The sequence below is a fragment of the Rhipicephalus microplus genome, chromosome 2 (assembly GCF_043290135.1).
Source record: "Rhipicephalus microplus isolate Deutch F79 chromosome 2, USDA_Rmic, whole genome shotgun sequence".
NCBI classification, from domain to species: domain Eukaryota; kingdom Metazoa; phylum Arthropoda; class Arachnida; order Ixodida; family Ixodidae; genus Rhipicephalus; species Rhipicephalus microplus.
Window position 1 is genome coordinate 206,215,330 of NC_134701.1, and position 13,398 is coordinate 206,228,727.

Sequence of the window (13,398 nt, forward strand, 5' to 3'; positions counted from 1 at the left end):
AGTCAACAAATTCAGGTTTGGGCTAGTGCCAAAAACGCAGCTCCTCTTTAGCCTCCACAGTGCTGCAGTCAGCGTCCCCCCCCCCCCCCCCCCCCGCGTAGACACCTGCGGCGTGTTCCGTAAAATGATTTCGCAATAACTTCAGTCTGTGCGCTCGTTCACTTTTCAAGCGCTCGTGTATTTGTTCACTGGTTCACCAGCACTTCCGTACATAGAGTTTCATTCAATAATAACTTGTATGAAACTCTATGATTCCGTAACTTCAAAAGAACGCGACATCAGGGTTGTCGCAAAACAACTCGTTAAAATCAGGTACAAAGTTTTCATTCTCAGCAATGTATGTGGTTTTTTTGTGAAGCTGGTAATGCTTGTGGTTTTGCTGCCCATAAAAATGTCTGATCGATCAGACCACGGAGGGATATGACAAAGCTATACGCAGTTTTCCACACGGGCTTCCTGCGGACTGTGAGCCATGGCGTCAACAAAACTTTTTTGCGGGCGTTCATTTATTTCTGTTCTTGGAGCATGGGATTTCTATGAACTTTGTGACCAGCCAAGTCAATTATAGGAAATTTAACTGCAGAGTAGGAGTTGTGACAAATGAACAGGAATAAAAAAAATAACAATGGTAATTGCTGAATTGCATCGCCATCGCCATGCTCCATGGGCATCGCCATCTTGCTATGTCGCTGATAGTCGCTGGCTCAATGAACGAAGTTTGCCGAACTACCGCTGGATGGTAGATGTCGGTGATCAGCTGCACGGAAGTTTTGTAAGCACAATACTACGTTGTGTCATGTAGTGACAACAAAGCACATCGACTGCTTTTTTGTACGCTATGCTCTGTCGAAAGCGACAGCCAGCTGAATCTGCACAAGTTGCGGATCACTTACTGAAAGGCGGGTTTTTAACCGTGCCCACGCACAGGCATTCATTCCACGATGATATTACCAAAGCGTCATCTGACACCTTCAGTGTAATCGGCCATGTCCAAGTGTAAACCGCTGCACGTGTCGTACGTTTAGTTTAGCCGGCAAATGCTTGTGAACGTAGTCAATGGATGACTGTAATCGTGCTATCTTGAATAGCGCCGTGTATGAAACGCGCAGGATGCGGGCCCAGTCCTCGTCGTCTCGTCAGACGAACTGGTGCCAACATCTGACTAATGTGAATGTCGTGTGCATTTACGCGCGTTTATTGTGCCTTCAAAACTTAGCAGGCCTCTCGCAACGTCAGGAGACGCGAAAAGGAAGGGTTTGCGACCATGGCCGACGTCTCAAGCTTCAAGACAGCCGGTAAAGATTTTCTTGGGTGATCTTGACCTACGGTTAAGAACACATAAGAGAACGAGATTTTTAGTGACTTGGTGCATTGTTTAGGGGGAAGATAAGTAGCTAAGATTGCAAAGTTCAAACTGAACGAGAATGGTAGAGAGACACCACTCAGCGTTGTGCCCTCATTTCTGTATTTGGGCTCATGTGCTAGATTACTGTTAGTGGGACCTAAGTCTACATGTAGCTGGTACGTGGTTAGCTAGAATTGTTCTTGCAGCTCGTTCTTTGGCATGAGTTGTGAGAGAGGCATGTGGTTTCAGATGGGCGAACCTAATCACTTGTCTCGCCGAGAGCCTGCGATGTTAGTATAAATACACCAGTGGTATGATGGCTTGTGACAGGGATTTGTCGCATCATTCTTCGCGCCTCTGAGACATCAAGTGCTCTATGAGTACTAACGTCCACGCAGCCATCTTTGAAGCCCGGTGCAAGTGCCCTCCAGAAACCCATTTTCCTGGGGCTGGGAATGAGTTTATTTTACTGCATTGACCTTGTACAATGTTCTTGTAGTTGACGATACAGGGATAAAGAAGATTGACAGAGTAATGAAGGCAATTTTGGAGATATCAGCCAATTACACTGTGTTGGCCTGTTTTAAATTATAAATAAATAGTCCTGTTGTCCAACTATGGTGTTGGCGCACATACATTCACTGGGGCTTGACATGGCAGAACGTGAACTTTGTTATGCCACATTAGGGTTAACAGACATTGTATGCTGGGTCCTACGTTTTTGCACAAAGGCCCAATAGCGTTCCAGCGCTGTAGTTATCACACTGAAGCAGGTTAATCGTCGCATGATTATACTGCCTCGACATCATCCGAGCTACCATGTTGTGCTTCCATGATGTCACATGCCGGCCATCAATGTGCAGCAGCCATGAAGATAGGTTGGATCAAATTGTGGTTTCTATTTATTCTGCAAGTGGCATGCCGCCTTCATAACATTCATATCGCAAGCCCTATTATGCAGAAGTACGATTTTTTCACAAAGGACAAGCGGCCCCATTTTTTTCGAGGACTACTGACTGGAAAGCCGAAGATCATAAACAAGTTTAGTGGCGTTAAAGGTACCAGCAACTGCCCAGATCATGAAATGAGATAACTGCACAGATGGAAAGATTGTCCCTCACAGTGACTCAAGCCAACCCTGTTTTTCTCGTGAAAAGTGGAGTTATGTTTTTATTTCTTCATTAAAAATCATGAAAATAGCCTGTGGCGCCTCCTGGCAGCAGAAACTTCAATTATCTGATGTAACCTGTCATGTGACCGTAAAATAGTGTACACGGTTGAAAGGTTTTGTTAGTATTGAAATATTGTTTGCTTCTTTATATTAAAACATATTACTCCATAAAAATGTACATATAGACCTGCGTTAGTTGTGTGCTATAAAGTGTAGCTGCCTTCATTTGATGTAATAATCCGATGCTCGTCAGCGCATCTTGAGCAACTTTTCTGCGTGCTCATCAAACCGTGCAAGCAGATTCCTGGTCACTAAGATATTGGAGCGACTTGGTTTTTCTATCTACAATCTGTCTGCTAGCCGGCATGGCCACGCATATGCGCAGTGACGCTTTTGGTGGCTTGGCTTGGCTCATGTGTCGAGAGAGTAATGATGACGAGACAAGCCGTCCATGACACAGGGGCAACAACCTTGGGTGCAGGCGGACGCAACGCGATACACATACAAAGAAGCTGTATAAAGTCACATAGTCTCATTTTAACAGCTCGTTACTTTAAAAAATAGCTGTAAAGCTCAGAATAAACATGGTTAACATAGTAGTTACAGGAACTTCTGCGAAAGCTGAACAGCATGCACAAGTCGCCAGAAAGGCTACAAGCATCGCTATCAGTTCTCAGCATTGCTGGATAAAAGGGCTCATCCGTGCTCGGAGCCTTTTATATAAGAAAATATTGCTTATAAAATAACTTTGCTCTTTTGGTATTAACTACTGCAGCTACAAACACTACGAAAGGTAAGCTTTCTGTCGCACCGAGAAAAACTGGGGCGAAAAAAGTCAGCTGTTGGTCCCTTTAAAAAATAATGACGAATAATATAATGGTCCTTACCCTTCACATTGCTTAAAAGCTACTTGCAGAAAATTTTCAACTTTAGCTACATTCATTACAAATTACTGCTATATTTTATTGGAGCAATCTTGGCAAAGATTCAGAGCTGGTTACTGTGTAATGCTAACATTTAGAATGCGTGTGCACTTCGTAGTTGGTGGTAGACCTGACGGATCAACACATTAAAAGAAAAAGAGCTTGGCTTTCATTTTTGTTCCTAGTGAGCTGTTACCTGCTGGGAGTTGTCATAGCTTAAATGAAAAAATGCCTTTATCAGACTAAACTTGCGTAGTGTTGCTCTGTTGGAGGTGCTCGCTGAGCTCAGCCAATCAGGCAGAGCCAGTGTATGCTTACATATGGCCAGCATAGCCATGGTCATACAGCGATCAGAAATACAACATTCTGACATCATGAGAAAACATATCAAAGAAACATTTGCGACCAAGCGTCTTGATTTTAGTCTTACGATAATGAGGGTGTGTGCGACCACAACTATGGACACTGCTGCGCTAGTGCCCTCCTTGCGGATGACATTGGATAAATACTTTCTATAAGGACCCTTTAGGCCGGTCTTGTTTAATGGGCCATTTTGGTAGATAAGGCGCTATGCTTGACTGTGGTGCATCAGTGGCATTGAACTGCACTGCACATAACATTGTAGCAGACTACATGTCATAGTAAAATTCAGTGCCTTTTGTCTGTAGCTTGGGGTGATAGCTTAGAAGGTAGAGTGTCACGTTGCTAAACTTGAGGGAGTGGGTTGGATTGTGAGCTGCGGCGGCTCCATTTCAATAGGATTGAATGAAAGAACACTGGCTAACTTTGAGGTGCATGTTGAAGAACTCCATGTTGTCAAAACTAATCCAGGGTCTCTTACTACGTTTGCCTCATAATATTTTCACAGTTATGACATGTAAAACCTCATAAATTATTATTAAATGCGAATGCATTTCTTAGTTAAGCTATGTCAGGCGTCTGTAAAGGGATCCGTCCACAGCCCTTTCCCATAGCAACAGCTGCGGGCGCGCGCGTCCTTAGCAACTGGAGCCCTCGCCATGTCGCGCTTCGGCGTCAGTGCACCCCCTTATCCTCACCCCTAGCAACCAGAGCCCCCACCTCCTTGAGTTGAACGGGACTTGCCACCGCCTCAATGCAGTGCGTTACTGCGTTTCTCACAACAGAAAAACGCCACTTGCGGTGAATGGCGCTATTGGCTACAGGGTGTAAGAAAAAGAAAGAAAGCATTATTCTTCTAACGCTGGTTTCTCACGTGCAAAGCTTGTTATGTACGCTACACAATGCAATCGCATTTCTTCACGATTCCCTTCGGGAAGGTGGGGATATTTATTATCACTATTATTATTATTATTATCCTGTGAGCTGACCTAGACATTTAGGCAGTCATGGGAACCTAATTTTCTTTAGCAATAGGTTGCAGGATCAGAGTACACCAAAGCGACTTCTTTTTAGAAAAGTAGAAGGATTAGCATGGCACCTGTGTAGAATGATAAAGGCACCTGTGTGACATGGGTATGGAAAAGGAAAGAGGTTACTTCTGTATAAAAATGCAGCATAATAACATATATTGGTAGGTATATGTTATTAGCTTGAATAAGTAGACATGTTCACACGAGAGAATGTGTAGAGCAAGTGCACACGACTTGCTTATCAGCAAAGGCCACTGAATGAATAAAAAAGCATTGCACAAAAGGTACATGCAGAAAGGTAGGACATGTTCGTGTTCTCTTCATCATGCAGGCCGATAGGTGGGTCACTGGTGCACTCTCTTGCCTTCTTGGATATTAGAGAAGCTTTTTATGCGATAGCAAGTGCTTATATTGCAGGAATGTCAGTGTTGATGTCATTGGTTGTAAGTGAAAAATTGTTGTCCGTGAGTGAAAAATCATACTAGATGCAAATAATAAGAATTAATCGTTGGAGACTGAATTGAAGTTGGGCCTTCTGCATGGCAAGCAGGTGTTGTAGCACGAAGCCACACCAGTGCTTGAAACTGTTTAGGATAAAAACGCTATACAATATCATGTAGTGTGAGTAGCTGCGTTGCAATGCAGAAGCGTAGAATCATACCAGTTCCTCTCGCAGTAGGCAATGTAGGATAGTTTGAAACTGCCATTGTATTGCCCTTAACGTTCCTTTCTTTGCGGCACAGTTTAGTTGTTGACAGAGATGCAAAGCTAGGCTAGAGATTCAGAAGGCAATGTGAATGATTATGCTGTTGCATTCTATTCACGATGAAGCTCGAGCATCACAACTGCACGGTTTACATACTCTGCTAAATTACTTATTTTTTTTTTTGTACTCTTCCTATGTTCTGCAGAGCATTTGTGATGCACGTACGAGTGTGTTGAACAGGCTGGGCCATCAAGAAGTTCTACATGATATTAGTAAATTTTGTTTTATACTTTTTGTGTGTGGGGGGGGGAAATGGGCTGGGGGGTGAAGAATACACAAAAACAGTGTAAAAGGCTGCTTTTTTATTTGTCTGATAATGCATATATAACATTTCTTTTTTACTTTTATGTGGTCTTATTTACGTTAATTTACTGTAGTTTTAAAATAAATGTTTTGTGTATTACAGAGGAACACTGTTCTGCTGCAGTGGAGCCAGGCTTGCCAGTGCCGGTCTCAATGAGTCCGGAAGACAGTGCAGTTTGGCATCTTCCAACAACCGGTTAGTGATATTAGATAAAACTACACTATACTATGTGTGGGAACACCTTTCTATTTATGATCAGGATTATTGCCATAAAAATATCAGCAAGCCAGAATAGGTACAGAGAGAAAATATGGGTGATAGTGTTGCCTCGACGATTCGTGATATCATCATCATAAATTTCAATACCATCTTCCCAGGTCTATAAAATGATCAATTTGCCAAAGTTTATTACATTGTGTTCCTGAGTAGCGAAAGACTTAACAAAACAAGTTTCATGGAGCTTCTCTTGGTCATTTCAGTCAAAGTAAAACTGCAATATTAGAAAAATACCACAGTGGTCATTATTTTGGGTTTTAATGATGGACTTATGATTTCAAACTCAGGGGCACAACAGCTGTGCCAATTTGGTACAATTCTTTTTTTTTGTGCCGAGTTGTGCCAAAACCATGAAAATTGCTGCAATTGCGCCACACTGTGCCAAAATGCCTGAGCAGCCTCAAATTTTTTTTAGTTGCGCTAACTTGAGTCAGAAATGAAGGCTATGTTGGTCACCTGCAGTTTGTGTCATCAAAGTCCAAGCGCGCAGACGCTAACCTTAAACCATGGTGTACGATGTGTTAGGTCACGACACTTGCCAGACGTTATCGACATAACGCATAAACGGGGCTTGCCTGTTGGTCTACTGTCCACAGCGGAGACCGATCGGCACGTGAACAAACTCGATGTGCTGCTATCGTTGGCACTGCCGGTAGGCACGTTGGTTGCTATAGAAACGGCACATGAAATATTTTTCCTTCTTGATGTTGCGTCGTCCCCGCGGTAGATTAACAGTGCCGTTTCCAAGCCAATGGGCATGCGCCGTCATTACTTTATCTGGTCGGACGTGCCTTTCCAGCGAGTCGAGAAGTAGTGCCCTTAACCTAACCACAGTAATATCTAGGGAATGGAATGGAATGAAAAAACTTTATTTACTAGGGACATTATATTTAGGGACATTATATCTAGGGACATTAAATCCAATCATGAAAGAAAAAGAGTGGGGGGGGGGGGGGGAAGGTTGGAAAATTTTTTTGCCTTGTTTTAAAACGTGCAAACTGCTGCTTAAGCCATTTTTGCCCCAGTACACCGGTACAGTGAGGTAAAGCATATTCAGATTTGAAAGGGGCTGTTAATACTAGTGATTCACGAGAGGCATGACATTTTTTTCGATTACTCATACATGTATACGCCACGTAATTGTGAGTACTAGTATGATTGCGGACGACTAAAAATGGTACTGGTTTATTGGCAATCATTTGGAACAGTGTATGACATTTCTGCAGCCCTAAAAAAATAGTTTTTTCTTTTTTCGCCACTCCTATCTCTCAGTTTCAAGAATCTACTTAATTTCTGGGTCCGCAGCTTAGAGCACAGCATGGGCTGAAAACTCTGTGCACCGGCCTGCTTGAGCCCAGCACGGGGTTCTTTAATACGGCCCGGCCCGGGCCCGGAAGGTTGGGCTTGGCCCGGTCTGTTCCAGCCAAATATGCCTTCAGCATAAATAAAGCGCTGTCCAATCTTCAGTTATAATCCAGTCTTCAGTTTTAAGAATTTTTTTCTCAACTTTAACTTCCTTGACAACTTTAATTATTCCTGTGCATATTTTTGGTTAATTACACCTGTAACACTTTTGGGAAATAATTTTACAGCAATGTCAAATAAAATTGGAGTTGTTGCATTTCAAAGACTGCAAAGTGTAATACCGTCATAGAGTGAAAAAGTGCCATTCATTTGTACTCTGACTCTATATAAAGTGCACATGAGCTCTGGCTATTGAGTTAATGCAGCAAGTGTCCTGCAAATTTCGTGTATTGCTCTACGGAATGAAAAAAAAAAATTCCACTCGTATCTTCCTGGGGAAGAACTCAAGTAAACATTTCGCAGAATGGGAGGAGGTGGTATTGTGAGAATGTTGTGTAATTGGGTATGGTTTGGGAAAGTCTAATTGTGCATCATCATCATCTTCTTCAGCCTGAATTCTCCCACTGTTGGGCAAAGGCCTCTCTCATGATCTGCCAATCAACCCAGTCTTGTGCTTTCTGCTGCCACGTCATACCTGCGAACTTCTCACTTTCTGTCTCCCTTTTATGCGTTTGCCTTATCTGCGAATCAAGTCAGTTACCCTTGATGACCAGGGGTTATCCTGCCTACGTGCTAGGTGCCCGGCCCACGTCTATCTGTTCTTTTTATTTTGTTTTTATTATTTTATTGAATGAAGGAGAAGCGTTGCCTTCAACATCAAACGAAAGCTAAGACGCTCTTGACTGAATTCCGAACGCGTGATCCAAAGCGCGAGCAGTCTTTTTTTTTTAACTAGCAGATGCTAGCAGGCGAGAGAGGGCGAGGGGAGCGACAGACGCAAGCCACCGCCGTTGCCAAAGCGCGACATAAGAAATGCTCCACATTTGAAATGCGCTCGAGCTGCTTCTGGCAGGAAAACACCAGGCTGCATAGCGTTACATAAAGCTGTCGTGTCGACTCTTGGATAAGCAACTGCCCCCAATGTACTACATCATGTTTTCGCTCTCAAAACAAGAAGGTTTTTCACTCCACACCCCGAATCACTGCCACCGCCTTGCCATATATCTGTGAAAGCGAGCCACCGTACCGCCTTCGATATTTGAAAGTGTTATGTCTTAAAGCAAAACCACATTAAGAGCTTTCGAAATAACTGCCTGTTAGGGCACCGAAGTTAACCAGCCTTCGGTATCTTTGGCGCTCCCCTCCCCACAGCACGCAGCAGAGTGCGATGCCCCGCTGGGACCGGAAGCTGGAGAGAGGGTGGCTGAAGGCCTCCGTGTGATCAGGTGGTGAAGTATGACTGCCTGTGGCCCACAATAGTGGTTGCAGACTTGCAGCTCGCGGCATGAACAACAGAGGAGAATGAAATGCGTGACAAAAGGGAAAAGTGATGATTATGGTAGGGAATAAAAGGTAAAGAAAAAAAAATCGGCTGATCCCTCAAACATAAGAATCGATGTTATGCGAAGCATAACACAGATTCATCTTGAACAGCGGCATATGGTTTATATAAACAACTGTTTACAGCAGCTTAAGGATACTACGAACGGCAGCATGAGAGTACCGGCGGCACAATCGATGAGGGCAGAATGCCTCGATAGGAAGTCCATGCCGAAGATTAGGTCGTGAGGGCAATTTTCAAGCACCGTAAATAAAACGGGGACATGGCGGCCGGCAATACTAACGCGAGCGGTACACATTCCAGTGATGGCCACAGTTCCACCATCAGCGACACGTAGGGCATTAGTTGCTGCAGTCGTGAGGACTTTTTTGAGCAGGCGACACAGATGAGCACTCATTATGGACACTTGATCTTCGGTATCGGCTAACGCCGTCAAAGAAATACCGTTCAATTCACCTCAATCAAGTTAGTATTAGTGGGGAGCATCAACGGAGGATTTGGATCAGTCGCAATTGATGCAGCACTACCTCCCGGAGCTGCATGATCTAGTTTCCGTCAGAGAGGATCCATAGTTGACCTGCGACGGATAGCGGCGCGGTTGGGGCGATGGGGAACGGAGGCGTTGAGGTGACGGCGAACAAGCGGTGGAGCGGCTGTTAGGTACGTCGGAATAAGGGTACAATGACTGGGCGAATACCGACGGGAGTCCTCGTATGGTCGAGTAGAGGAAAATGGGCTCCAGTTTGAGGGCGTCCAAGTGCTGCGGCAGTAGCGAGAGATATGGCAAACTCGATGGCAGCGGAAGCAGATCGGTCTGCCGTCGGAAGTTTTCCATTCCGTCAGATTGTAGGATCGTGCAATAAAATGTAAGTCATGGCGTGGTGCATTTATTGTCATTGGTCTGGAGGTGGGTCGGGAGGCAGAGCAGGCCACAGGAATACCGAGCTTTGCAATTTCCTGCCTCACGACGGCTTGAATAACGGAGACCGCCGGAGGCGTTTGTGCGGCGCCATGGTCGAGTGGATGTGGGGGAAATGGGGCCGGACTTTGCGCCTCAAGCTCCCGTCGAACTATACGTATCACACTGTCCTGCATGGGTGGCGCGGAACCGAGATCGGTGCAGGTTGTTGTAACAGCCGTGTTTGGTAGCCGCATAAACTGAGGCAGAACACGGCGGCTTTTGGCCATTTTGAAGCGGCAGCATTCCTTAGTAATTATATCTACGGTCGTGACATTGGTATACACGAGCAGTTTGAAGGCATCATCCGCGAGGCCTCTGAGAATGTGGCCCACTTTGTCACTCTCTGTCATTTGCTCGTCCACTTTCAGGCACAACGCGAGCACGTTTTGTATGTACGAGACATTCGACTCAGTTGAGGACTGCGCACGAGTGGCAAGTTCTTTTTGCCCTTCCATTTGGCGACCGGACGGGTCTCCAAACAGGTTGCGTAGTCGCTCCTCGAAGATGTCCCAGCTGGTGAGGTCGTTCTGATGGGCTTCGAACTAAACTGGTGGGGTGCCGTACAAGTAAAATATTACGTTAGTGAGCATCATTGTAAGGTCCCATCGGTGTGTCTGGCTAACACGCTCGTACATACGGAGTCAGTAGTCAACGTCAAGCCCAGGTTGTGCGGAGAATGTACCGGGTTCATGGGGGTGGGGCATTGTCAGGTATGTGGTGGCTGGAGCTACAGACGGATACGCTGAAGGGTTGTTGTTATTGGTAGCCATGGCCGGAGACTGAACGGTGCGGCCACTGCGTAGCTTCGTGGTGAGGACGGAACGTTCCACCTCCACCAAATATGTTACGGAAAAGAAGAGACGCCATATCGACGAGGCTGTGGATTAGATGTATTTGAAACCAGCGGTAATGGCGTGACCAGTTCACCAGCGATCGAGCGGAGACCACACTTCGTCTTCCTCGTCAGGCACACACGTGCGTCGCCCCCTAGAGTCTCAGTATGCATGCATGTAGCAATATAAACAGCTGTTTACAGCAATGTAAGGATACTACCAATGGCAGCATGACTATCGACAACACTACAAGTAGTAAGCTGATATGCTACACTTGCGCTCGCGAAGATGGTAGCCCCAAACACTGCTGCATAAATCAATTTCAGCATATGGTGCCCAAGTACAATTGACATTAACCCGACGTAAAAACTGTATCATAGGAGTACATATGTAACGTTTATAACATTGAACATAGCCAGCCCTGCAGACACACTGGACGTTTCACGAACATTAGGGTCTGTTTGAAAAGTAGTTGCGAGACCTGGCGTGGCTCTGTGGTAGAATACTTGATTGCCAAGCAGAATGCTGGAATTCGATTACTGCTGGGACCCTGATATTTATTTCTTTGCATTCGTCGCATCAAAGCTCGCATTAAGATTATGAATGCCTATTCTCACCGTTCCTAGTCATAAATCGTCAATCACTTATGGCTTATACGCGCATATGTCTTAATCTTGAAGTGTTTGTGCTAACACATGGGGATAAAGATGAGAAATACAAACAGGTGCAAAAACTTAAGATGAGTATATTCCAACAAGGTTGAGTCTGATTTGTTGTATATATGTGGCACATACCCACCCGTTGTATATGGCTATGTGCCGCACGTGTTTGGCGGAAAAGGTTTGACAACGTGCACGACAGAATAGTCTCTCATGAATAGCTAGTCATAATCGTAACATCATCTTACTCTCCCGTACTGATTTCGGTTTACCCTAAGTTATGTAGGTCATCACGAGAGCACTTAGGCGTAAGAGATAGATAGATAGATAGATAGATAGATAGATAGATAGATAGATAGATAGATAGATAGATAGATAGATAGATAGATAGGTAGGGTAGGGTAGGGTAGGGTAGGGTAGGGTCGGGTCGGGTCGGGTCGGGTCGGGCCGGGCTGGGCCGGTCCAGTCGGTCGGTCGGTCGGTCGGTCGGTCCTTTGATATTAGAAAACGGTAGAAGCTGGTAGAAAAAGCTTCGAAGAATAATAAAATCCTCAGCATGGGTTGTCACTGGAGCTTTTAAAAATTTATGCAATAAAACTTGTCGATACAGCCGTGACAGTGCACCTCTGCGTTACAAAAAGTACCGCAGCAAACCATTATCATGATAATCATTTTCTTTAGAGTTTTATATACTTTCGCCACGGGAGAGTTTTAATGTTCTTTAGCGCCACGTGCTTGCCCTTCGGCAAATTAGTACATAACTGACAAAATATGGCAAGGACAAAGGAAGCCGTAAAGGTAACCCCAAAATTCGCATTGTACAATGGGAGTGCAAGTCGGTCGGTCGGTCGGTTGGTCGGTCCTTCGATATTAGAAAACGGTAGAAACTGGGGGAAAAAGCTTCGAAGAATAATAAAATCCTCAGCATGGGTTGTCACTGGAGCTTTTAAAAATTTATGCAATAAAACTTGTCGATACAGCCGTGACAGTGCACCTTTGATCCGGCTGTAGATCTAAGCATTTAAGCACCGTTTATTGGACCAGCAACTCACCATTCCAACTTTCAATTTTTTCGTTCGTAGACCTCACAGGAATTACCTATATGCATAACTTTGTTTCTGTGACTGCCTTGGGTCTTAAAAGCTATCTATTTACAGTTGAGGAGATCGCCAACCTATGCGTCCGGTGCACATCCTGTGGATCTCAGGTTAATCATCATCGCAAGAGCAAGTTTTACAAGCACAAGCTTCTAAGCGTAATTGTTTGTAAGGTAAGTATCATGAAGTATTATACACGTAAAGCTTATGAATTAGAGGCCTTAGGTGCTGTTTTTTTTTAGTGTAGAATATTTTTACTTGGAAGAAGGTAAAGTAACTGTGAGAAGAAAATAAATTTAGTGTAAAATTTGCAGCTCTACCTCTTCAATAAATAAAACAACATATAAGAATTTCACAGACTATAATGAACTTCATCAGTGTACTTTTCGTTGCTCTTAAATTGTGACAATTTTCCGAGTTGGATTTGGTGAAGTCGTTGCAGCCATTGCATCTGTTTCACGTAATTTTATTGTCCTTGTTTCCCCGCTTCATTAAGGTTTAAAAGCTGCAGTCTACAGAAGTGCAGTGTATCTTGATCTTCAGGCAAAGTAGCAGATATGGAAACAATCAGACTTCGTCTTTACTTATCTCCTGGATTAGTACTACGCTTCTTGCACATAGGAATGCAAAAGTAATGCTAAAAACAAGCTGGAAAGCAGGGACCATCACTTGCAAGTGAGCTTATTATAAAGAGCTTCATGAGAAAAAACTTGAGCATTTGTGTGCAAAGACAGCCGTCAAATTTTTAAATGTGAAGCATTTCTAAGCAAACTTCGGCGACTTTGAGTGTATCTATCTAGCCGCCT

At 44.3% G+C, this 13,398-nt stretch overlaps 1 protein-coding gene across 10 annotated transcripts in view; it reads left to right on the top strand.

Annotated features, from left to right (window-relative positions):
• Nucleotides 1–654: 654 nt before the first annotated feature.
• Nucleotides 655–13,398, top strand: part of LOC119170468 (uncharacterized) — a 148,202-nt gene continuing 135,458 nt past the window's right edge. For 5 of the 10 annotated variants that reach the window (XM_075887283.1, XM_075887284.1, XM_075887287.1 and 2 more), the window contains exons 1-4: nt 683–772; nt 1,217–1,295; nt 6,003–6,095; nt 12,653–12,765. In XM_075887283.1, coding sequence (XP_075743398.1) covers nt 737–772; nt 1,217–1,295; nt 6,003–6,095; nt 12,653–12,765 — 321 coding nt within the window. In that variant the 5' untranslated portion in view covers nt 683–736. Of the gene's footprint in view, nt 773–1,116; nt 1,296–6,002; nt 6,096–12,652; nt 12,766–13,398 lie in introns of those variants that run through there. The other 5 variants (XM_075887289.1, XM_075887286.1, XM_075887285.1 and 2 more) reach the window with 4 other exon arrangements.